The sequence below is a fragment of the Spodoptera frugiperda genome, chromosome 11 (genome assembly GCF_023101765.2).
Source record: "Spodoptera frugiperda isolate SF20-4 chromosome 11, AGI-APGP_CSIRO_Sfru_2.0, whole genome shotgun sequence".
Lineage (NCBI taxonomy): Eukaryota > Metazoa > Arthropoda > Insecta > Lepidoptera > Noctuidae > Spodoptera > Spodoptera frugiperda.
The window spans coordinates 4,604,497-4,631,801 of record NC_064222.1 but is presented as its reverse complement, the minus strand read 5'-3'; the positions used below and the strand labels follow the sequence as shown (position 1 = coordinate 4,631,801).

Here is a 27,305-nt window from a genome sequence, read left to right as displayed (position 1 = left end):
TTTGCACTGACTTGCCACATTTATTGCTAAAGAATGGCTGGCTGACTCGAATAAACCAACCAATCAAAGCGCTGAACCCGCTCTCGTTTCGACTACTTTGAACGTAGATCAAACTCATACACACACACAGATTTAAACCTATCAATCTTCAAATACGTATCATAATCATCATCATCATATCAGCCACAAGACGTCTACTGCTGAACATCATAGGCCTCCCCTAATGACTACCAGATAGGCCAGTTGGAAGCGACCTATTTAAAACACAAAACATTTACTTAAATCCTTAGATACTACCTACATCTAATCAATTCTGACGCCCGTAAGAGCACTTAGCGCCTGTATTTTCTACATCCAACTTTGTAAACAGATATAAGATCTACACGGAAACTTCCACGTGAACTTTCTCTTTCTCAGAAATGTAATATTAACATAAACATTAATAATTAAATAAAATAAGTCATGTTATAATATGCTGTAGTGTAGGCCATTTTGTGCATATCGATGTAATCTTGTTTAAGTACAATTAAAAAGTGACAATTTAAGATTATTGTTTTAGTTTATCAGGATAATTACTGTTACAAACTTTCATTTTTTTGGTGAAAGTTGATTTTTAATAGGATATTTTATATTATAGGTAATCATCTTGCGTAGAGATTATTTTACTGATTACTGAATTTCTCAAAGTAGGTAGGTACTAGAAGCAATCATCATGAAAAATACTTTAAAATGTAGATTTTTATGTGTGGCAGAGCCATGCTTCGGTACGAACGGGCTCAAAAAACCGGTGATGTCCACGGGCGGCGCCAATTGCTTACCATTACGTGATCCGTCTGCCCTATCCCATAAGCTCACCATTCGTAATACTCCATTCACAAATCTATCCAGAACAATCTAGTATAACCGTCACTTTTCATTTTGGTACAGGCAGCATGCGCGCTCTGCGTCGGCGTGGGCAGCTACAGCGACCCCGCCGACATACAGGGGCTGGCTCACTTCGTGGAACACATGGTCTTCATGGGCAGCGAGAAGTACCCCAAGGAGAATGAATTTGATTCCTTTATTAAGGTAAGATTAATACTAGTTGTTATAAAACATTATAAGATGTAAGATCATGTCTTTTATTCCTTGACAATACTCTTTTTGTGTAATATAGAAGCTGTTTTCAAACTGGATATGTCCAATTATACACAGAGAATATTTGAAAACGTAGATTTCTTTAGGCCAAGCAAAAACGCAGTGAATAGTTCGTTTCGGCTAAATAATAAGGCAGGTTTATCGGGGCACCGATTCGAAAAACAGGAGTAGGAACGGGGTTGGTTTTTAGTCAGTAAGACTCTGACACTCCCTCGCCCAAGGCGGGAGAAGTCATTAGGTGATTTTCTCTTCTTAAAGAAGAATCTGGATGTTATCCGAAAATCGTAAAAAATGTTCTTGGAGAACTATTGCTCCGGAATACAATAAAAAGAAACCATACTTAACTATACAATAAACAGTCAATAATTTGATGAAGTTACCATTAAACTGGTTTGACGCATTTATCCCCGTCACACGCACTACGCTGTACGCATCTAGTGAACCCAATCAGCACGTATCCGGTCGGATTAGTGCCAATCTGGCGATATCCGGCCGGATTGAGCTGACACAAGAGACACTGGATTGCAATCCCTATCACGTAGTTTGTTGTATTAACTATGGAATCTATAAATGTCGGCGTGTAAGTGGAAACGGTGTGAATAAACATGATTGTTTACATGAATTCAGGATGAATATTCGATCTTTATAAAAGCAAGTTGTTTGTCTGTATACATTTAAGGTGACTGGTAATTAGTGAAGGATATTTAAACACGTGATTGTACTCATGATTATAAACAACTTTCCCAAAGAAACTTTTGTTGTATACTCATTTTGTTTTTATGACAATAACAAAACAACAAAATTTCACGCACGTGCGTGCTTTCGCATTATCAGCTGTTAGCAGCGAGGCGCCTGCCGTGTTTAAATATCATCCACTAATTACCAGTCACCCTATATGTTCGCGAATAACTTAAAAACTACTGAACATATTTTGATGCCTGACAATGATACTTGAAGAAGGTTGTAAATTTCTTGAAAGTTTTTAAGTAGGTGTCGAGAGCGATTGCAGATTTAAAGCTAGTATTTTTATAATCTAAACATTCTACCAACGTTAAACAGAATAATATTCCCTAGTTGGTATTTGTTTAAAATTGTGCTAAATAAGATTAAATAAATGTAGGTAAATACTTATAACAAGAACATATTGTTTTGTAAGAAGACTTGTTTACTATTTAAATAATACGCGTTTCTGTAAATATTGTCTGAAATACTTAGGTATGTGTTAAGCTATACAATATTGGGAAGGCAAACAGAATGTAAACAATACATTGCTTCCGTCATTATCATTCTTTCCTACAATATGTACATTTATATACAGAAACATTTGAGTTTACATCACAGCAGACTCTTAGTTTTTGAAATTCAAAAATGTGTATGTTATAAGTAATATCCACTTCTACCAGTAACATTATGTATGATGTCATTATATTAACAAGCATTTCGAAGAACCCAATAATACATTGCACAATACACACTATTACCCTAGATCACTTTGTATAATCCTGGTAACGCGAGCAAAGCCGTTGGTAGAAGAAGAACTATATATTTATCTTCTAACATCCCCTTTTTTTTGAGGAGAAAATCATCCAATGATTTCTCCACCCCACCACCCCGTTCCTACTCCTGTCTTTTTAGCCGGAGTTAACCCGTTAGGTAGTCCGCAGCATATTCTAACTCCTATATTCATGTATCTAATGAATATAAAAGTAATGTTTAGCAACAAATACTAATCCATAAATATCTTCATACAGAAAAAAGGTGGTTCAGACAACGCATCAACGGACTGTGAGGTGACCACATTCTACTTCGAGATCCAGGAGAAGTACCTGGCCAAAGCGATGGACATGTTCAGCCAGTTCTTCGTGAGCCCACTCATGATGAAGGAGGCTATGCAGAGGGAGCGCGAGGCTATTGAGTCAGGTCAGTTTCATATTCTTAAAAGCTTATTATCTATACATATAATAAAATCGTAGAAAAGTGCTGTCTGTACATTGAAAATAAAAATAAAAAAAATAGCAGGGGTTATTGTTATGTCGATGTCGAACCCAAAAATGTAATTAACTTTTTTTTTGTCTGTTTGTCTGTTTGTCTGTTTGTCTGTTTGTCTGTTTGTCTGTTTGTCTGTTTGTCTGTTCGTCTGTGCGCGCTAATCTCAGAAACGGCTGATCCGAGTTGGATGCGGTTTTCACGAATATATTGTGGGATGCTTAAATTTACATTTAGTGTTTGTTTCATGTCAATCGGTTCATAAATAAAAAAGTTATGTCAAATTAAAGAATCACGTCGAACATTCTATGCTTATACCATTAATCTCCGCAACTATTTGACGGATTTGGTTGAAATTTGGTACAGTTATAGTTTAGAACCTTAGAAAGGACATAGATATATTTTTATTTCAAAAATCAAAAAATAAAATAAAATAAAATAAAATAAAAATAAAATAAAATAAAATAAAATAAAATAAAATAAAATAAAATAAAATAAAATAAAAATAAAATAAAAATAAAATAAAATAAAATAAAAATAAAAATAAAAATAAAAATAAAAATAAAAATAAAAATAAAAATCTGTTGTGTTTAAAATAAAAATAAAAATAAGTATAAAATAAAATAAAAATAAAATAAAAATAAAATAAATATAAAATAAAAATAAAATAAAAATAAAATAAAAATAAAATAAAAATAAAATAAAAATAAAATAAAAATAAAATAAAAATAAAATAAAAATAAAATAAAAATAAAATAAAAATAAAATAAAAATAAAATAAAAATAATATAATCTATACATATAATAAAATCGTAGAAAAGTGCTGTCTGTACATTGAAAATAAAAATAAAAAAAATAGCAGGGGTTATTGTTATGTCGATGTCGAACCCAAAAATGTAATTAACTTTTTTTTTGTCTGTTTGTCTGTTTGTCTGTTTGTCTGTTTGTCTGTTTGTCTGTTTGTCTGTTCGTCTGTGCGCGCTAATCTCAGAAACGGCTGATCCGAGTTGGATGCGGTTTTCACGAATATATTGTGGGATGCTTAAATTTACATTTAGTGTTTGTTTCATGTCAATCGGTTCATAAATAAAAAAGTTATGTCAAATTAAAGAATCACGTCGAACATTCTATGCTTATACCATTAATCTCCGCAACTATTTGACGGATTTGGTTGAAATTTGGTACAGTTATAGTTTAGAACCTTAGAAAGGACATAGATATATTTTTATTTCAAAAATCAAAAAATAAAATAAAAATAAAATAAAATAAAAATAAAATAAAAATAAAATAAAATAAAATAAAATAAAATAAAATAAAATAAAATAAAATAAAATAAAATAAAATAAAATAAAATAAAAATAAAAATAAAAATAAAAATAAAAATAAAAATAAAAATAAAAATAAAAATAAAAATAAAAATAAAAATAAAAATAAAAATAAAAATAAAAATAAAAATAAAAATAAAAATAAAAATAAAATAAAAATAAAAATAAGTATAAAATAAAATAAAAATAAAATAAAAATAAAATAAAAATAAAATAAAAATAAAATAAAAATAAAATAAAAATAAAATAAAAATAAAATAAAAATAAAATAAAAATAAAATAAAAATAAAATAAAATAAAAATAAAATAAAAATAAAATAAAAATAAAATAAAAATAAAATAAAAATAAAATAAAAATAAAATAAAAATAAAATAAAAATAAAATAAAAATAAAATAAAAATAAAATAAAAATAAAATAAAAATAAAATAAAAATAAAATAAAAATAAAATAAAAATAAAATAAAAATAAAATAAAAATAAAATAAAAATAAAATAAAAATAAAATAAAAATAAAATAAAGATAATATAAAAATAAAATAAAAATAATATAAAAATAAAATAAAAATAATATAAAAATAAAATAAAAATAAAATAAAAATAAAATAAAAATAAAATAAAAATAAAATAAAAATAAAATAAAAAAAATTAAAATAAAATAAAAAAAATAAAAATAAAATAAAAATAAAATAAAAAATAAATTTATTTCGGACATACAGCGCCATCAACAATGTCGGGCTGTTCCTATACTCCGTAGATAGATGGCGTTGATCGCGCAATGGTGTAATTACAATTGTTCAGTTCATGTTATTGTTTTAATTCATTGGAAATTTGTTTTTACAAAATAGTAAAAAGCAATGAAAAATATAACATAATACAACTTTTAGTACAAAGAAAACGCTCTAACGGAGTATAGATAATTCTATGTCGATCGTTACACGACTTCGGTTCATGTTATTGTTTTAATTCATCGAAAAAAGTTAACAAATAGTAAAAAGGTATGAAAAAAATTATATCAATATAATTAAACTTTTAGTACAAAGAAAATGCCCGAACGGAGTATAAATAAATAATCCAAGTTGTCTTTATCCTCGATAGATGGCGTTGGGATCGAAATAGATTGCGCTATGGTTTTGTTACAATTATTTGGTTGGGTATCGGCCGAGCGCTTCGGTACTATTGTAGAAAATGTGTATTATCAGTCGTATGATTATTTGTCTGTAGTGGTCCTGCTGTTTCGTATATTCTAAATTGGTTTCGTTGTATTTGTCAATTAATAAGTTTATTTGTTGGGTTTTCCTGGTTTTCTGGTTAAACTTTTTAACGTAGGTTTAGTTTGATATCGATTATTAGTAGTTACTGTAGTTAGTTTTTTTAATAAAATTGTAAGTCTAATTTATAAATTAATTAGATTAGATTTAAGTCGTTTCTTTTAAATTATTTAGTTTAAGCTTGGTTATTATAGCATAAAGGATAGGTTCTAATATAATTTCTTTTTTAATTGTTATAAATTCGTAATTCGTAGCTTTCTTTAGTTTTAAGTTAGTTTTCATCTTAAGTTCGGAAAGATTATAATATTTCTTTAGTTAAAGTCCGTTTTTAAATTATTTTTTCAATGCCCTAAGTGAGTATACATCTATTAAAATCAAACGCAGAGCTCATTATGTTGATTTTTGAAGAGTTCCCTGGAATATCTTCCACATCTCATTTTTGAAAAGATCCCGCGAGATCGGGAACTCATCATCATCATCATCATCATCATCAGCCTATAGCTATGGGAACTATGTGGTTAAAACCAAAAATTTGCCGGAAGTCACTATTCCACGCGAACGAAGTCGCGGGCAAAAGCTAGTTTACTAAATATACATATATTCTATTCGTTGGTTAAAATGCATTTCGCTTAGCTCATTTCGTTTCTGGTTTGATAGATTCTGGATTGGTTAGTCGCAAGTACGACTGCCAAGCAAGAAGTCGATTCCCAGATTAAATATTTATTGGCCTTGAAAGTACCTAATATGTAGCATAAGAGCTCATTAGCCAATAAAATGTGAAATTGAAACTTTACTAATAGCTATTTTCGGTTTCATCTACCGCAGTTTGTTTTTATCTCAACATTGCACAAGGTCACTGAAAATTGCATTGGCTTTTCTTATTCTAGTAAAAAGCACTGAGTTTTTTAAACTCAGAGAAAACTTTATTGTGTTACTGTCGTAACCAACAATAACAACTTGATGAATGCTCAAAACCTCCGTGCGAAAAGAGGCCTTCGGTCAGTAGTGGCCACTTATAAGCTGTGTGATGATGATAATCTTCGTAATAAACGAGTAACCAATTAACATTCTAATTTCCTGGCCAGATCTATAAGTCAAATAAAAAAAAAGTCAAATAAAAAAATAATCATTGCATTTGTTGTCACTTCGTTTCCATGGCTGTTAATGACAATGTGTAGAATACTAAGTTCATTATAAAATGATAGGTACACCTGCAATACTAGCATTGATAGAAAATCGATTCACACATGACTTGAATACTAGATTACCTACTTAGGTACTTTCTAAAACCTAAACAAAAGTGGCACAAACTTTTCAACATGGAATAAACTTCTTCAAATATGTATTGTAATGGTGTTCGATTTTTCTTCAACATGCGTGTTGTAATCTTTTTACCGACTTCAAAAACAGAGGAGATTACGCCAAATGACCATTAGGAGTATAAAGGTATAGTACCCCTATAAAATGTAGTAAATTCTGACGTCATACGATATTTCAAATCAATGTATTGTCGAAAATATTTAATTTTGTAAGAAATGAAATAAAATACGTGTCCTTTGTTTTAAAATATTCTACCAGACGGACCCAATAAAACCTTAAAATATTAATGGGTTTAGTGTAAAAGCCGTTTTACTTTTATAGTTTAATCCATGCGTTAACTGTACAACAAAATAGTCATTGAACACTGCTACTTAAGCAATGTACTTACATTTGGATTAAGTGATCAGACTATTGTAATCCAATCATACTAAATCGTATTGCTTAAATAGCGTAACATCAACAGGTGTACTCTGACGAATTAATTGTTTATTTTTGTCTATTTAATAAAAAAAATACTTGTCGTCTTTTTTTTTTTTGAGGAGGAAAATGACTACTTGCTTCACCCAAGGCCTTGGGTGAAGCAAGAGGGAGTGTCAAACTTTTACCGACTAAAGACTACCCAGTTCCTACTCCTGCTTTTCGAGCCGGAACCCCGGAAACCCGATAGGTAGTTCGGAGCTCCGAGTCGGACATCTTATCGTCTTACCTTTTAATTCTTACAAAAAAGGATAGTTGGCTAAACCCCCAAAAGGCTGGCACCGCACTTGTAATTCTTCTTCGTATTACAATTGCTTACCATCAGGTGGTCTGTCTGACCAAAAGTAATACTCATATAACATCAATTTTCACCACTTATTTTATTGACCTATCCTATAAAATATTATGTAAATTCGCACTTGCACGGTTGCGTCGATAATGTCAGAGAATACTTATAAGTTATTATAAATCCAATAGCTACGAGAAAGGTCATATTCGACATGCGATTAGTTAAGCGTTTACTTCGAAACGTTTTACGTACCTAGGATTTATTGGACACGCCTTCGTCATTAAAAAACATAATAAGTGTTGTGATTATTGAGCGTTTTACCAAAATTTCTTTTGAAGTTTCTGGAAGAGCCATGCTTCGGCACGAATGGATCGGCTCGACCGGAGTGATACCACGGCCTCACAGAAAACCGACGTGAAACAACGCTTGCACTATGTTATGTCGTGTGAGTGAGGTTACCGGAGGCCTAATTACCCCCTCCTCTTTTAGCAAGTTAGAGATCTCAGTTCAAAAGCTTCAGGCTTCTGTCAGTGTCTACCAAAGAAGTAGTTTTTTTAACTCACTCTTCCTTTTAAACCCACGAGAAGAGGATGGCAACAAATATTAACTTCATCAAGATACCTCAATAACAACAATTTCTTTCCTTCATTCCAGAATTCGCAATAGCATCGCCATCAGACTCCAACAGAAAGGACCAGCTACTCTCCAGCTTGTTCCCCGAAGGTCATCCGGCTCGATCGTTCACGTGGGGCAACCTGCGCAGTCTGAAGGATGATATAGATGACGATGAGAAGCTACACAAGGCAGCTCACGCCTTCAGGAAACGGCATTACAGTGCGCATCGAATGACTGTCGCTGTTCAGGTTGGTAGATCTTTCTAGAAATGTTACATACATAAGTTCACGCCTGTTGCCTTAATGCGGTTGGCAGACATAATGGACCCCCAATTGCTACGACTTTTACATACTTCTTTCGCTTCATCAACAGTTACTGTTGAGTACTGTACTAAAATGAAAACGAAATGTTTCTGTTTTTTTTTTCTTTTCTTCTGTACCCTTAGTACGAGTTTGGTTTAAGTTGAATGAAAACCAAATGGAGCGCGTCCGGCGCTCTGATTGGCCGGTGCGTATAAACCAACCAATCAGAGCGCCGGACGCGCTAATAATAACGGTCGATAACGGACGATCGTTTTAATATGATGTTGTCTTGTGTTTCTATAGAAAACTAAATAATAATAATTGTTTGTTTGTAAAAACTCGGTAAGTTTCTTAATGAAGCATTCTTACATGTAATAATGAGTTCATTATCTGAGAAAGTTTCCAAGTAGTTCATAACAAAACTAATTGTCTATTGCAGATAAATGAAGTATACAATAGCAGTTAGAGACTGGAGACTTAAAACAAAATATAATGTTCTTAGTTTCATAATATTTAGTATTAGCACTCGCTGTCCTATCCCAAGCTAATGTTATTTTCTAAACAGACTGTTTTGTAAATAAAATAGGTATTATTCTCGACCAACGACTGCCTTATTGGTTAAGTAGTCGCAAGTGCGACTACCGGACAAGGGGTCTCGGGTTCGATTCCCGGGTCGGGCAAAGTATTATTTGGCTTTTTTCGGTGTATCGATTGTTTCTCAGTGGTAGCACGGAGACTGGAATTGTGCCTAGTATATGGCAATAGGCTCACCCCTTATTACATGGGACTTATAACATAAGTGGAGAAATATGGGTGTACCTCTGCTTACCCCTCAAAGAGCTCTGCTACTTGGTTTCTGTCAAATGTGTAGCCTGTTGGTTGGCTTTTACCACAGCTACAAGGAGAGCACGGGTGGTGATAGATATTGTACTTTGTTTTCACATCTCTATTCAGGCAGATCGAAGGTTGCAGTTTAAAAGGTTCAAGTTTATCAGAGAGTACTGCCCAGTCTTTGGTAAAAATATAGTATTACATATTACGAAACAGCCAACTGACTGTTAGGACACCCACAGGGAGAGTAGGGGTGACAAAAAATGTAACCGTGCTAATTACACAGGGATGAAAATACATATATCTATGCGTGAAACTAAAATAACGGAATACATTTTGTCTCCAGGCTCGAATGGAACTGTCAGCCCTAGAGAACTACGTGGTGAACACGTTTGGACACATTCCCACCAACAAGCTGCCGTCCGATGACTTCAGCCAGTTTACCTTCAAACCCGACACCGTCACGCCGGAGTTCAGAAGCATCTACTATGTCAAACCTGTTGGCGATACTACTGAGGTATGTGATTTAAATTTTATTTTAGACTATCCCAATAAATTTCGTACCTCGGACCAGTTAAATCAATTTGAGGACGTAAAGAAGTTAAGTAAATATTGAGAGCAGAGTAGAGTGCGTAAAGTGGTTCCCAAATACGCACGATGTGTCGTTTCTTCAATGAAAACGATTGGTAGCAATTGTTTTCATTGACAGAGCGACAGAGACAGGAAAGAGATATCTCTTACAAACATAACAAACGCACACGTAGATATTTTTGTACGAAAAATAAAGTCGCTCATAATCAAAAATTTATATTTACTATTGTAATCTTCGACTACTCTAACACTACATTCCATTAAATCGTGGCAGATACTTTTAGAATACCTTATATAGTCGGAAGTACGGAAGGATGTAGACTAAAGTCACGGTGACAAAACCGCGGTAAAAGTTAGGAACATAACGTTAAGGGTCTCATGTAAGTGTCATTCATGTTTAGTCTAATTACGACTGTAGTGTAAATACAAATTCGTAACAAAAGAATTAGATTAGTGGTCGAAAGTAAACATCTTGTTATGCACAAATGCAATTTGTGATGTTTGATTTCATAAGAAATGTTGTAACGTTGTAACACAATTGTAGCTGTTGTGGGTTTACGATACGATAACTCAACGTAAATACTTATAAGTAATAATAACCTTTTTAGGCAGATTGCATAAAAAAAATTAGACGTTGACCGAAATCGAAACGAGAGCGCGCTCGGCACTCTGATTGGCTGGCGGAATGAAACAACCAATCAGACCGCCAAACGTGTTCTCGCTTCAATCTCGTTAAACCTAAAGCAAACTCGTACTAAGGGCACAGAATGTAGTGTAAAGTATTTGTTTTGTTCCCCAGGTACATTTGACGTGGTGCATGCGCTCTCTACTGTCGGAATACGAGTCCAAGCCGCACCAGTACATATCGTACCTGCTCGGACACGAAGGCAAAGGCAGTCTCCTTTCCTACCTTAGGAAAAAGTATGTCTTTGTTATTTTATTTATTATTTTTATTATTTATTTCACTTCCACACAGGTAACATTCTTATAGACTAAGCCCTACAAAACCTATATTATACTTAATTGAACTGTTTTAACATGCATTAAACTTACTTTGCGCAACCATCAACAGTGATATTCCGCTGCTGGATTATGCCCCCCCCCCAGTCGAGGGATTAGCAATAATCTCCACGCTACGCAGGCGGATTAAAGATCCGGTTAAAATGCAGTCCCTTAGTGGCTTCTTACCATACCCATGGAAAGAGAAGAAGTTGTAGCAAATGTCATCACCACAGTGCACACCACACTTTGCGCAAACTTGTTTGATGTTTGCGCAAACTTATATAATTTTGCGCATCATGAAGATTTTGTTTCTGAACAAAAACTATGATATTAATTATGTTTTATTCGCCAGGGTGTGGGCTCTAGGTATATACACGGGTAACTCGGAAAGCGGCATCGACTACACATCGATGTACAGTTTGTTCTCCACACAAGTCGTACTCACTAAGGAAGGACTGGATCACGTTGACGAGGTAAGCAACATCCCTATTTATTCACTCAAACGATTTGATTTTAACTAAAAATCACGGTTTACTCACGTATTATTAATGGAGAAAAGCTCTACTAGTTTCGAGTCACAGAGGGACTCTTCATCACGAGCAACGTGCGCAGACGCGGCGACGTTGCAGCGCACTCGAAACTAGTAGAGCTTTTCTCCATTAATAATGTGATTTTTAGTTAATTTAGTATGTCTCACGATTTGATTTTAATTAATCTCCACACACACACAACATCACGCCTTTTATCCCCGAAGGGGTAGGCAGAGGCGCACATTACGGCACGTAATGCCGCTATACAATGTACACCCACTTTTCACCATTTGTGTTATAAGTCCCATGTAATAGGGGTGAGCCTATTGCCATATACTGGACACAATTCCAGACTCCGTGCTACCACTGAGAAAATTTCGAAAAACCGAAAAAAGCCCAGTAATACTTCGCCCGACCCGGGAATCGAACCCGAGACCCCTTGCCCGGCAGTCGCACTTGCAACCACTCGGTCAACGAGGCAGTTTAATTAATCTGTCATCGTATATTATGATATCGTTTACAAATACTGTATGTTCTGTTTGGTTACAGGTGCTAGAAGCTATTTTCTCCTACATAAACATGCTAAAGAAGATTGGACCTTCGGAACGAATATACGATGAGATTAGGGTGAGTATTAAACTATTTACTTTGAACTAAAAATCACGGTGTACTTACGTAAATATGTGGAGAAGTTCAGGACTCTTCATCATCAGTAGCCGGCGCGACGTCGCCGCGTTGAACAGTGAGTACTAGTTTCGAGTCTGTGCACTCTGTGACACGAAACTTGTAGAGTTTTTTCTCCAGATATTTTCATGAGTAAAATATGTATTATGAACTATAATTTAGCGGAATTAAAGCTACATATTTTTTCCTATAGCATTAGTTTTGTTTAGATTTCCGTAAAGAAATTCTTTATTTTGCAGAATATCAATTATTTCCTTTATATATTAATCACGTATTTATATATTGTCTATAATAACAGACGATAGAAGAGACAAGTTTCCGGTTCGAGGAAGAGTCTCAGCCGGCGGAGTACGTGGAGACATTATCAGAGAACATGCACTTCTACCCGCCGGAGCACTTCATCACGGGCGACAGGCTCTACTATAAATATGATCCTAAGGTAAGGAGCATTTCTTTTAACATTTTTAAACATTTTGACCATTATATTGTATCAATTGGTACATAATTACACTGTGCATTATGGATGCATTAAAGTGATTTGATTTGATTTGATCTTTTGCTAGACAAAAGTCTATGTAGCACACAAAAAAAGGAAATATATCAAAATTCCATTGTCATTTTCTGAAAGGATAAGTCAAGATCTCACGACTATCTTTCTCCTCATATCAGGCTATTCCTAAACATTGTTTCCTGAGCTATCGTGACTTCAGAGTTTACTCTGTTAGTTTGTGATATAATATGTGGTGAAACACAACGCTAGCGTTGTTTCACGTCCGTTTTCTGCGAGACTGTGGTATCACTCCGATGGAGCCGGCACGAATGGGCCATATGGCTCCATATGGCTATACTATGAAAATATAATGAGTTCAACTTCATTACTCGTCAGGGTATATCGGAGTTGTTGGACTGTATGCGCGCGGACACGGTGAACATAATGATCCTGTCCAACAAGCACTCCACGCCCATCAACTACGACGCCAAGGAGAAGTGGTTCGGCACCGAATACAAGAAAATGGGTGAGTAAGCCATTATATACCTTATTTATTAATAGGTTAAAGGAGATGGCTAAATGACTGACCCAGGCATAATAACAAGAATACGAATTTCACGCTCACCCGTATCATTTAAATATTCACTTATGAATTATTTTGTGTTTAACTAATTCTTATAACTTGGTGAACAAAAATTAACAAAAAATAAGTTTCATAAATGATTTTTTTCTGTTGTGGTTTGACATGACAACACGGAAGTAGGTACTGTTTATTAGGACATTAGTTTCCCCGAAAATCAAATCGAAATAATTAAACGAACATCAATTTTTAATAACGGTAATATAATGACTTTTTTCTGAAACCATATAATTGTAAATGTTTTGGACACAAAATATATATTTTGTATAAGATTGCACAATCTTAGTATATATCTTATAGACACAAAATATATGAAGATTGTGCAATCTTATACAAAATATATATTTTGTGTCTGTGCTTGGTTACTTTGTGTTCAATCTAGTATAAGCAGAATTGTTTACCTATCTACCTCATATATAAATAACTACTCAGGTACATTATAACGCCTTGGTAAAAGTTCAAGCAATGTTAAGTTTGAAGTTTTTGTAACGTTGTTTGACGTAGGCGCACTTTATTTTCGAATTGCGCAATATGAAGTTTCTGGACCTTCTTAATTACAGTATGTCAATTTTTAATTATGCGGATTTATTTATTGCTAGGTACCATATTTATACAATTATTTGTACGAGTTACGACTTCCATACGTTTAATGTCCTTTAAAATTATTTGAAGCTAGGTTGAGTTATTTTATTTAATGCTTATTTATGTTAAATTCGTCTGATCGTATTGTTTATTTGTTTCTCTAGAAATTTTCAACATAAATTGGGGCAAGTACCTTCAGTATATTCTTACAATGATGTAATATCTCATACTATACAATCTATTATTATTATTAAAAAAAAACATACATAATTAAGCTTTGAAGTATCCATTGGGAATCGAAAGAGAGTTCATTTAGTAAATGTGAATTTATGGTGCGCTATTCGAGCCAGCCAATCAGACTGCCGAACGCAGAGTGCGTTCTGCGGTTTCGGTTAATTTAAACGTAAAAAAAACTCGTACTAAGCGTACTGATATTGCTACGAAACAGCTTCCTTGACTATGAACGAACAACAGTGATAGTTCCAAAGTTCTAAAATTAAAAATCCAATAATACTTCGATAGTGTAGTAAACATATAGCACCGAGCACCTAGTTTCACTGACGGACAGACTGACAGACTATTGTTTAATTCTTTCTTTGTTGACGTTTCCAAAGTACCTAAGTATATGGTTTAATTGGAATAAATGATTTGACTTACTTTGACTTTATATTTTTCCCACAGAAATCCCAAGCAAATGGCTAGATCGCTGGCTGAGTGTGGAACCTTATACCCAGTTCTTCCTTCCTGAGAAGAACGTGTACATCACAACAGACTTCAGCCTCGTCCAACCAGACCCGGTGTACTTAGAGACCGCCAACGAATTGGGCATAGACCTTAAGAACAGCTCCATAAAGGACATACATAAAAAAGTCGAAGGCAGCGATAGAAATACCAAGACTTTGAGCCACGGTGATCTCATTGCTACTGTTAATAATTTCAGGTAAGTGCAATTTAGATGATATAATAATATTTTTTATTAGAAGGCATTTACCAGTAATGAAATAAAATAAAAAAAATTAATTCTAATGCTCTTTTCGTATATGTTTAATTTTCTGAACAACTTTTTTATGGTATAAGCCGGTAAATGAGCAGACGGATCACCTGATGGTAAGCAATTACCGCCGCCCATGGACACTTGAAACACTAGAGGCGTTACAAGTGCGTTACCGGCCTTTTGGGGGTTAGGAATTTAGGGATTATTGGGGAATCGGGGATTGGGAAGGTGCGCTAAAAATATAAAAGCTCGATGTTTCAGAATTAAATTTGTAATGCAAAGTAAACTTATTATCTAATAATATAAAGTTCAATTTTGTACATTCTTCTCCCTTACTATACACTACACACATATTAATACTCTTTCTCTTTCTCTCCAGACTGGACCAACCCAACTTAATACGTAAGAATAGACACATGGAGTTATGGTATAAACCAGATTTCAAGTTCCGGTTTCCGACAGCGTTATTATACTTCTACTTTATATCGCCGCTCAGCTTGAAGTCGCCTAGAGAGTAAGTCAACTATTATTTATTTATTTGCGCTTAATTTTGCGCAAATCCGTAATCTTTGCGCAATTATGAATATTTGTATTTGCAATTAAAGTAAACTTTACTTTTTTAAATTAACAATGATTGCGCTACTCGTAATGTGTTGTTTTGACTTTATTTTATTTGGTATAATTAAGTAAATGAGTGAATTGTCCACAGTTCATGTCTTCTCGATCTATGGACGGACGTGTTACAACAAGGACTTAAGGTAATCATAACGTATTTATTTTGTAATGTATGTATGTTTTGGTAGCACAATACCCTTAGTACGAGTTTGCTTTACATTCGACGCTCTGATTGGTTGGTTTAATCGAGCCGGCCAATCACAGCGCCGAACGCGCTCTCGTTTCGATTACGTTAAACGTAAAGCAAACTCATACTAAGGGTATTGGTCACAGTAATGGACCTAAAGAGGTTCTCTCTTTAAGGTATAAATGCGTTCATAACTGGATAATTTATTTGTTCTATACCACAACAATTCACAAGAATTTGTTAACGTTTATTTCCATTTGTTCGCAGGAAGAAGTATATCCAGCGAATATGGCTGACTTGTCTCACTCGCTCTACGTCGGGGATAAAGGGCTCACCATGAAAGTCACAGGGTATAGTCAAAACTTACACGTAAGTATTCTTTTAAGTTTTATTTACCAAAACAGAAACTTAATAGTGCTTGAATAAACTTAAATACTTATTTGTTGAACATATCTCAGTATACCATTTATGTTGAGTTGTAATGTATTAACATTAATATTTCAATATTTATTGTTCCTTTAAATAAAATTACGGCTTGCCTGGTGACAGTCAATGCTCCGTAGCCTACAGACGTTTCGGACACCATAAATATCAAATTAATTTTGACCGCACGGTTGACGCGATGGCTGTGCAACTGGCTGCCGTGTAACGGCTAGCGAATTCGATTCTCGCACGGAGCAACACTTTGTGTGATCCACAATTTGTTGCTTCGGGTCTGGGTGTCATGTGTGAAATTGTATGTTTGTAAACGCACGCACGACACAGGAGAAAATCCTAGTGTGGGGCAAAGCTTATTCATGTAAACAATACATAGTTTGTGAATAGTTGAACATTATCTGGTTTTGTTAACAGTTACTGGTAGAGCTAATAACTCGAGAGATGCGGTCGTCGACCAAGAACCTAACGCCCGCCATGTTCGAGGCCGTGCGGGAGGTGCGCGCGCGGACCTACCACAATGTACTCATCAAACCGCACAAATTGGCCAAGTAAGTTATTATAGAAATGTTTTTTTTTTCTGTATAGGAATTGAATAGAAATTCTGATAGCGTTTTTTTTATATTGTAAGACGGTAAACGAACAGACGGATCACCTGATGGTAAACAATCGCCGCCACTCATGGGACACGCAAAATGCCATAAGCGTTTCAAGTACGTTGCCGACATTTTGGGGATTAGGAAGGCTTGTTGTGAAATCGCTATTTTGGACCTCCGATAACCTAACACAACGCGTTGTTTCACGTCGGTTTTCTGTGACGCCGTGGCATCACTCCGGTCGAGCCGGCCTTTCATGGTGATTGCTTCGTTTCTTGGTCGTAACTATCAATAAGTGATTTTCAGTTCACATTTATAGTCACTGTTTAAGTAAATACAATCGTTATTTTACTTCACCTTGAAAATATTGCGCAAACTTTTGCGCGTCCATTTGCGCAATGGAGTTATACCTTCGTATATTGTAGTAATAAACGTTTGTGTTTGTACACAGAGACGTCCGGATGAACATCCTGTTGATGCCGTACGTGTCGCCGCGCGACAAGGCGGCCATCGTCCACAACATCACGCTGGAGGAACTCAACGACTTCAGCGAGAGGTTGCTCAGCAAGATGTACTGTCAGGTAGCGAAAGCATTCACTCCATACCCTTAGCTATCTACAATTTTTCTCTATATAAATCTTTGTATCTGACGAAGAGTAGATGTGACCTTCAATGTTTGCAGCTCTAACTACTTTTTTGCTTCTTGCATTCATTACGTTATTATGTATGGCGCATTCTGATATATCTGCAACGGGACTCTTCCAGCAACAGAGGGACGGATAATAGCATTTTGTTAGATGTCATAAATCTAACTGCGAACTTCTAGCCTCGCCGACTGCCATGCACGGGGATTTGGTTGGTGGTTCCATGCCATTAGTATGAGTTTGCTTTACGTTTAAAAACGAGAGCGTTTTCGCTCTGAATAGCCGGCTTGAATAAACCAACCTATCAGAGCACCGAACGCGTTCTGATTGGTTGTTTCTGACGCGCTAAGGGTATAGGTTACCATTGCAACAATAACAATCGTATAACCTTGTCCGCAGATCTTAATGCAAGGTAACCTGGCGTGGCACGACGCCATCAGGATATCTGAGAACGTACTCTCCACCATCAACTGGAACGCACTCACCGAAGACGAGTTCCCCGATGTAAGTACATTACATATTAACATTAGAACTTAAGACGGGATATTAACCATGTTTATTTATGTCTATGAGTTTCAATCGAGACAATGAAATGAAATCTAATGTTAGTGACCATGCCAGTTTAAAAACTTATATATTACACACATTGTAATTATTAATACTATTTATTCTATAGCAATATGTTGTTCTAAGAGGCTGTTACAACTTTGTATGTCTTGTTAATGTTGAACAGTGCTTGCAAACGTGACTACCAAACAAATGACTTGGGTTCGATCCCGTAATAGAGCCTGTAATTTATTCTTATGTATGGCAATTAACTTATTAACACGTTCATTGCGACACTGTTTTTTCTCGCTGCACTACAAGCGCGACATAGACGAGGCCCTGTTCCACACTTAACGTGTTAATAGGGCACTTAACTAATTGGCAATAAGTTTTTTTCACATTCAACATGTGTTTCTTTGCCTAACCCGTATAGTTTCTTGATAGTGATCTATTTTTCCTCGTTGTCTTAATCAAATATATTTATAACCCTACTCTCCTCCCCCATAGGTGAAGGTACACCAATTACCTCTGGGCGAGCGTAAGATCCGTGTGATGAGCCTCAACGAGGCGTCAACAAACAGTATCATCACCAACTACTATCAGGGAGAGGCCACCAACCCCAAGGACACTGCTACGCTGGAAGTGCTCATGGTAAGCAAGGAATATTAAACTTATATGTGGTTAAAACAATTATGGGTGTCGTTTTTGCGCATGGTAGATGGCGTTAGTGCTGATTTAAGCTACCATCCTCATCTTACATTTTGCACAGCTGCATCATAAGAACATACTTTATCATCCACCTATTCTATTTAAAGTCAAAGTCAAAGTCAAAGCATTTATTTCAATTAATCCTAAATTAGGCACTTTTGAAACGTCAAATTGAATTGTCCGTCAGTCTGTCTGTCACAGGTCTACATCAGTACATAGAGCACGCATCGCACGCAACGGATTTAAGTTTGTTTTGTATAGAAACTCATACAACTGCGTCCACTGATTTGCATCGTACAGACCGTATCATCGGCAATGCCTTCATGCGATGCATATTGGTGACGTCATACGGAATGCGTACGATTTTGGCCTATGGATGGACGGTTATCATTAAACTTTCCCTTATAAACTTGGCTCCGATCCCGTATAGAAGGTTTACTTAACTCTCATACGAGAGTAAAATTAAAATCACTACATAGTATAAAACAAAGTCACTATTTTTGTCTGTTTGTCTGTATGCTTAAATTTTTAAAATTACGCAACGGATTTTGATCCAGTTTCTTTCAAGAGGAAGGCTTATATCTACACTTAATATTATAAAGATGAAAACTTTGTTTGTTTGGTTGTAACGAATAGGCTCAAAAATTACTGGACCGATTTTAAAAATTCTTTCACCATAATTGAAATAATTATCCACGAGTAACATAGGCTATATTTTATTTTGGAAAAGAATAGGGTTCCGTAGGATATTTGGATTTTTCGGACACAAACTAAGACAAAAAATCAACCAAAGAAGTTACTTATTTTGCGTAGCTGCCTAAACTACAAAAGATAGAACCATAAAATGTTATAATGGGGCCCCCATTGTAGATCTTATAAATGTCTACAAAAAAGTCCGCGACACACTATACCAACTATGTCGAGTGAGGCACAACAACCACATTTTTATTTAAAAATCTTGACATTTTTTGGACTACATTTAAACAGTACACTCATTAAGTACAGTTTATGTTGATAATTATTTGGTCTTTGAATCAGATTAAAATTGGATATTTGGTTTTGAAGTTGTGGTGAAATTTATTACACTTCTGCTGCAAGGCCCGTTGCGAAGTGGACGTTCCAAGGGGTTGCGCGTGCGGGAGAGAGATCTATAAGGTAAGGTACCCGCGCAGCTCATAGGTAATAATCTTTAAAGGGTAGAAGGCGTTTTCATTTTGACCACCAATGACGCTGACGAAGTTTTCGGGCAAAAGCTTGTATGAATTTTCTTTGCATGCATAATATTTCAACATGCACCCATGCGAAGGGGGCGGGTCGTCAAGTATCTTTATTTATTAATAATAATAATAATAATTTCCCCACAGTTGTTGATGGAGGAGCCAGTGTTCGACGCGCTGCGTACGAAGGAGCAGCTCGGGTACAGCGTGTTCAGCATGATGCGCTACACCTTCGGAGTGCTCGGCTTCTCCGTCACTGTCAACACGCAGGTCGACAAGTTCAGGTAATTGTTTCTTTTTCTTTGTTTTTTTATTGAATACTAGCTGACCCGGCAAACTTTAAGCAAGTAATATTTGCTCTCTTTTTATACCTTCCATGGACTTCTACTAATAATTCTAGACCAAAATTTGCCAAATCGGTCCAGCCGTTTTCGAGTTTTAGCGAGACTAACGAACAGCAATTGATTTTTTATCTAATCGTACGAGTTTGCTCTACGTTTAACCAAATCAAAACCAAAGCGCTCTGATTGGTTGGTTCGTTGCAGCCGGCCAACCACGGCGCCGAACGCGGTCTCTTTTCGATCTCGTTCAACATAAACAAAATTCGTACTAAGCCTACTTTTATGAGTAGTCTAATCTAATTGTGCAAAGCAAATAATTTCGACAATATCAATTACATATTTAGCACGTTCGTGGACAGTAACGACCACTACGACTACGACTTTTGTACTGTCCCCACATTATTTTACATTGTGACACTATGTACGCCTGTGGACAATGTACGAAACGGTTAGTGTCTTAGTAGCTGTAACCTACTGTGTGATAGTACATTCCACGAAATTGTTAATCTCAACTTCTGACATTTAAAACTATACAAATATTAAAAAAGTAACTAAGCATGTTGTCCCCAGCGTATCGTACGTGGACGGTCGCGTGGAGGCGTTCCTGAAGAAGTTCTCGCGCGACATGCGCCGCCTCACGGAGAAGGCGCTGGCCGCCACCAAGCACTCGCTCGTGCAGCTCAAGCATACCACCGACTATGAACTCAAGGAGGAGGTACGCACTCGTATACTTACTGTACAGGAGATATAGCTAGCTTTAAAGTAGAGATATTTTGTCTTTTATAAGATTAAGCTTTGTGCGATAAGACCGCCTATTGTTCGCTGTTTTTTGTTGCTGTTTTCTTGTATGATTATGTATTGTATACGATAACTAGCATAGCAACGTCACGCCTTTTATCCCCGAAGGGGTAGGCAGAGGTGCACGTAATGCCGCTATACAATGTATACCACCATTTGTTTTACAAGTCCCATGTAATAGGGAGCTATTGCCATATACTGGGCACAATTCCAGACACCGTGCTGCTACTGAGAAATTTTTGAAAAACCGAAAAGAAAGCCCAATATTACTTTGCCCAATCCGGGAATTGAACCCGAGACCTCTTGTCCGGTAGTGAAGGTAGATGAACTCATTACAAAAAATGATCCACTTATACTAAAACTATTGTTACAGGTTGAGAGGAACTGGCGTGAGATTGTCAGCAGGGAATACATGTTCCACAGACTCTGCCGCACAAACGAAGAGTAACAATAACTCGATTTTTGACGATTTTCAGTTATATGTATATTCGGAATCAGCGAATTGAGATCTATAAATCTCTCTAAGTAACTTTTTTTGAATCCTTCAGGAAAGTGGTTTTACAGTTAAGCAAGAATGCAATAACTAAAACTTCAAAACAAATGCACTAATCATAAATACAACACTCATGGTTGTGGTGACATCAGGTTTGAACTATTATTAAATTACTAATCATAAGTACAATCACTATTAGTTGTTTCACTTATGTTGTGTAGGACTCGGAATTCTAATATTTTATTTCCTAGTCATAAATACAATATCTTTGAGTTGTCGTGCTTATTATTAGTTTAATTAAACGATTTACGGAGGTAATACTGAGACTTCACAAATAAATACAGTTGTTGTATTTATAATTAGCAATGTAATTCAAAATAAGCTTAAGTCTGCCCTGAAAACTAAAATATATATAAAGAGTTGTTGTGTTTATTATTAGTAAGACTATGCAAGGCGGGGCTCAGCGGGCGTGATACAGAGTGCGAGGGGGAAGTAAAATACGACAGTTTGGCCAGTCGCGTCGCTAGCACCGGGCCAGGTCCACGTCGCTTTTTGTGCTTGTCGCGGACGTGATTTATGCGGTAAGTAAGCTTTCTTTTAACATACATAATTTTATAATGAAAACACTGCATAATTGCATATTGAGGTGACTGGTAATTAGTAGCTGATACTTAAACACGTGATCGTACAATTTTTATTCCAAAGAAACATATTCTTAGTTATACAAAGTGGCGTCGCGTGGTTAGCCACGTGGCGCCATTTTATATTCTAAGAAGTTACAGGAACGCGCGCGCAATTTTGTATGGCTGTTGTGTAATTGTGTTAAAAGTGAATGAGTATAAAAAAAATTTAGATTTTATTGTAACTTTCGTGAGATATACTAAATTAATTATTATGTTATCGGCTTACTCGCGTAATGTTTTGACGAGGAACTCGACTAGTTACAAGCCATGCTAGAGGCTCATATTCATGAGCAGCATTCCGCGACACACGACGCGGCGATTGTCGCGCTGCTACTGGCGATTCGAGGATCGCGCCCATCGCGCCCTCTGTCTGGAATCGCGCGCACTATCCGGCGCGCGCGACGATGTTGACTCGATAGACTCGTTCGCCGGCGGCTGCGTAGGTGTTGGATTCGATTCTCGGGTCGACGCAAAAACGGTGTTACATACCGCGCTCACTGTGTCACACTCCAGACCCGCAACATTGTAGGTTGACACAGATTGTAGACTCGGCTTCCAGGCAGGTGGTAATGCCCAGCCACCATCTCTGTTGAAATTGGGACGGCGACTTATTTCGATTCGATGATCTGTGTCAACCTACAATGTTGCGGGTCTGTAGTGTGACACAGTGTGTGCGGTATGTAACACCGTCTTTGCGTCGACCCGAGAATCAAATCCAACACCTACGCAGCTGCCGGCGAACGAGTCTAACGAGCCAACATCGTCGCGCGCCCGGATAGTGCGCGCGATTCCAGACAGAGGGCGCGATGGGCGCGATCCTCGAATCGCTGGTGGTAGCAGCGCGACAATCGCCGCGTCGTGTATCGCGGAATGCTGCTCATGAATTTGAGCCTCTAGCATGGCTTGTAACTAGTCGAGTTCCTCATCAAAACATTACGTGAGTAAGCCGATAACATAATAATTTAAAAAAAAGTTTTTTGGGTTTCGTGTACGGTAAAGTGTCGAAATTCTTTAACGTGAGCTTTGTCTGTTAGATCTCAAAGAATCCAGACAGTACTTTTTCCAATAGCTTATTTCTCTTCGGTCTTCATTGGAAATCATCACGTTAAGTATCTACACTATTTTTGTTTTGTTTCAGTCAAAATGAATCGGAGAGATCGAATTTTGGCCTTGGCGTTGCCTAAACAAAATAAGGTGACAATATCTCCTCCACCAGAGACCGCACACAAATCTTCTCCACTAAAGACTGCAATTAAACCTGCTATCCCAGAGACTGTACATGAACCACCTCCACCGGATACTGCACACGAACGTTCTTCGCCAGAGCCTGTGAACATGCCTTCTTGCCCAGATAACAGTGAACCCGATACGCAAATACCACCTTTCCATGATACCTGTGTTTCTTTAATGTGTTATGAAACCATGCTATCATATGATGAAGAAAATAATGAGTCTGCCGATGTTGATATTTATGAAGATTCTGACGACAGCGTTAAAGACCAAAATTACGAACCACCTACACAGAGAAAAAAAAAAGAAATACAATATCTCCGATACAGTTTTACAATCAACCCAAGAAAACTCTGCTCCAATGTCTGTCGTAGAAGTGTTAGCCGAAGTTCATGAAATACCCGTTGACTCATCACTTGGGATTGATTTACCTCGAGTTCAGAAAACAGTGTTTCCAGAAACACCTAGTGATGAAATTGAAGTAGTTGAAGAACAAGTTGAGGATGTACTAAAAAGTAATTCTAATACTGACGCATTACCTGAAATAGAAGAAAACTACACTAAATCGGGTGCTCTTAGAAAAAGACGAAAATTTAAAACACCATTATCACAGCGAGTGCAAGAAAAAAACAGAGAGATAATGAAAAATTGAACCTTAAAGAACCGTGTACAGAAAAATGTCGTAAAAAGTGCACTACTAAGATTTCACAGGAAGAGGGAAAAAATATACATAATCGTTTTGTTAATTTGAATTTTGAGTCAAGAGGCCTATTTATAAAAGGATTAGTAGAACCGGAGAACGTGAAAACATGGACAGTAAAAGAAGCTTTGTCACCAAAGAGGAATATTTCATATAAATACAAGTTTTTGTCAACAATGAAAAAGTTGAAGTTTGCAAAACATATTTTTTAACAACACTTGGTTATAACCCACAGAATAATACACACCTCATAAAGGGCTCCAAAAACCAGTCGATGAACAGATGGACAAGAGATGAAGTTATAAGCGTAAAAACGTTATTGACAAAGATGAGATTATAGCACACATCAAAAGTTACAATCCAGTCGTCTCACATTATTGACGTGAACATGCTCCTCTTAAATTATACTTGCCAAGCGATATTACGATAACTTCAATGCATCAAAATTTTACTGAGACCTATCCTAATAAAAAAAAATCATTTGAGACCTACCGCAGAGTATTGAGAGAACTCCATATCGTTTGCTCGTTTGGGAAATGAAGAGTGTAAGCAATTTGCTCTCTTTAAATCTCACGAAGACAGCAATGAGTGCATCTAAGATCCGTCGTCGTGCGAAAAGTGCCTTCTCTACCATACACACAATTTTAAGTATAAAACAACTAGAGAAGCCTACAAAACCGATGTAAACGCAGCTTTAACCGATAAAGACACCGTTTACTATTCTGTATCTTCGATTTGCAGAAAGTGATTATGATTCCTAGGATGGACCAGTATAAAATAGCTATTTTTTGTCCTCGTATAATAGCTTTTGACGAAAGCTTCGTACCTCTTGGAAAAACCAAAGATGATAAAGTACCTTTTGCTGTTCTATGGAACGAAACAATATCCGGAAGAAATTTGGAAGATATCTTATCAGCTTTCAGAAGTTTTCTGTTACATAAAAGAGACGCAAAACATGTTGTTTTATGGGCTGACAACTGCGCAGCTCAAAATAAAAATTGGGCGTTCATGTGTTTCTTAGTTAACATGGTCAACAGCGAACTTACATGAACTGAAGTCATCACAGTCGAATATTTTGAGCCCGGACACACTTTTATGTCTGCCGATCATTTCCACCATCAGGTGGAAATGTCTTTAAAGAAAAAAACAAAGTCTACGATTTCGACGACTTTGTCGATGCAGTGCGGAATTCAAATTCAAGAAAAAACATAGTGCACGTTATGTCTGTGTCTGATTTTTTCACGTTTGAAGACTCTTCCTCACAGCATAAAATCAGAAATATCGAACCAAGGGTTTACTTGAGAGACATAATGTCTGTGAAAGCCGAAAAAGGGCATTACACAATTAAATTCAAAGAAAATCTGGAATCAGAGTGGAAGGAGCTAGATTTTCTTCAAGTGAAAGTTAAAAAAAATAAAGCCTTTCCAAATGCTTCTCGAAGTCTACCCCAAGAGGGATCACTAAAGAACGAAAAGAGGAGATACTTGCTAAGTTAGTCCCTCTAATGCCTGAAAACCGGAGAAATTTTTGGACAACACTGCCGGAATCTACAAAGGCCCATTCGGATTTAGCAACGGAGAATTAAAACTAATAGGAATAAGGATTAACATTGATCTCTTTTTACCAATGCTTTTATAGTTAAGTAAGTCTTTTAAGTGGGTACAGAGACTGGTAAACTAAGTTTTATAATTGTTTTAACGATCTCATTTACTCATAGTGCCTTTTCAATTATATAATTTTTTAAGTATGTTAAAGTTATTCTTAAAGTTATTCAAATATGCTGTGATTATTAACAATAATACCTAATTAGTAAGTAAAAATATAAGCCTAAAACAACTATACTTTTCAGAAGATTTTACAAGTGATCTCTGAATAACTAGTTAATGAAAAACTTTATGAAGATTTTTGTGAACAATTAATGTTATTTGTTATGTTTTAATGTTAAAAGTTTATAATTATAATAATAACTTTTATTACATTTGGCCTCTGCGCGCGACAAATAGTCTGATTTTATCTTAATCTTATAAGTATATCAATAGGTAAATATTGTCCAACAATATTGCTGTGATAATGTGTAAGTGTCTAAAACACAAGTTTAATTCAATTTAATTATAAGAAGTAAAACGTTTGTTTAAAAAAACTTTGAGAATGTTAGCTACTTAGTTTAAAAGATTTATATTATTTTTGGTTTGATTTTAAATACACTTTATTAAACGTAGAATGGTGTTTTATTTCATTGGGATTTCCTATTGTACATAGGTGTTTCTAAACATTAATACAATAACTATTTCAGTTGTTGTATTTATCGTTAGAAATTATCAAAATTATTTAGGTAAGTGTTTAGTTAGAACTGCAACATGTAGGTTTGCTAAAGATAAATACAATAAGTATTGTAGTTGTTGTATTAATGACTAGTGATGATAGGTTGATCATTTAAAAAATCCTAATTATGAGCATTATATTCACGATTTCAGGGCATAAGCTTTATATTTTTCATAAAATATGTATTTGAATCCATTCTGTATTTATTTCCCTTTCATTTGGTACAATTTTCATGTAGATGCCTTGACTAGTTCATGAGATACAGGAAAAATAAAGTTCAAAACTTTGAGAGTGTTTTTCTCGAAAGCGCCAAAATCGAGTTATTGTATTTTTTGTTAGCGCGGCAGGACTGTTCTTGGAGGTGAGTCGCTATTATATTTAACATAAATAATATGTTAACTCATCATAACATTAAGCAAAACAATAGCCGAAGCAGCGTGTATGGTTAAATATCGAGTCTTTTGACTTACACCGGACTTGAAAATTGTCGTCTATACTTCGAAAGTCTTTATTTTGATATTAAATACTTTGTGTTGACAGGCTGACGCCATTGAGAAGATCAAGCTGGTGGACATCAAGACCTGGGTCGACAACCACTTCCCAACCGGCAACAAGTCCAAATTCAGGAAGCTATCTGTTCAGGTACGTACTATTCTGAACTATCTATCATACATTTGCCATACAAAACATTTTTTTTATGTATACGATAACTATGAAAAAAAATAT

At 35.6% G+C, this 27,305-nt stretch overlaps 1 protein-coding gene across 2 annotated transcripts in view; it reads left to right on the top strand.

The window, feature by feature from the left end:
* LOC118274568 (nardilysin) overlaps positions 1-27,305 on the top strand; it is a 41,538-nt gene that overhangs the window by 11,239 nt on the left and 2,994 nt on the right. For both annotated transcript variants that reach the window (XM_050696703.1, XM_050696704.1), the window contains 22 exons: positions 928-1,068; positions 2,889-3,057; positions 8,458-8,666; positions 9,898-10,068; positions 10,942-11,063; positions 11,497-11,617; positions 12,224-12,301; positions 12,657-12,797; positions 13,245-13,374; positions 14,752-15,010; positions 15,444-15,578; positions 15,774-15,822; positions 16,134-16,235; positions 16,719-16,852; positions 17,349-17,478; positions 17,941-18,045; positions 18,595-18,738; positions 20,160-20,296; positions 20,924-21,068; positions 21,525-21,577; positions 26,931-26,940; positions 27,120-27,221. In XM_050696703.1, coding sequence (XP_050552660.1) covers positions 928-1,068; positions 2,889-3,057; positions 8,458-8,666; positions 9,898-10,068; positions 10,942-11,063; positions 11,497-11,617; positions 12,224-12,301; positions 12,657-12,797; positions 13,245-13,374; positions 14,752-15,010; positions 15,444-15,578; positions 15,774-15,822; positions 16,134-16,235; positions 16,719-16,852; positions 17,349-17,478; positions 17,941-18,045; positions 18,595-18,738; positions 20,160-20,296; positions 20,924-21,068; positions 21,525-21,577; positions 26,931-26,940; positions 27,120-27,221 — 2,787 coding nt within the window. The remainder of the gene's footprint in view (positions 1-927; positions 1,069-2,888; positions 3,058-8,457; positions 8,667-9,897; positions 10,069-10,941; positions 11,064-11,496; positions 11,618-12,223; positions 12,302-12,656; positions 12,798-13,244; positions 13,375-14,751; positions 15,011-15,443; positions 15,579-15,773; positions 15,823-16,133; positions 16,236-16,718; positions 16,853-17,348; positions 17,479-17,940; positions 18,046-18,594; positions 18,739-20,159; positions 20,297-20,923; positions 21,069-21,524; positions 21,578-26,930; positions 26,941-27,119; positions 27,222-27,305) is intronic.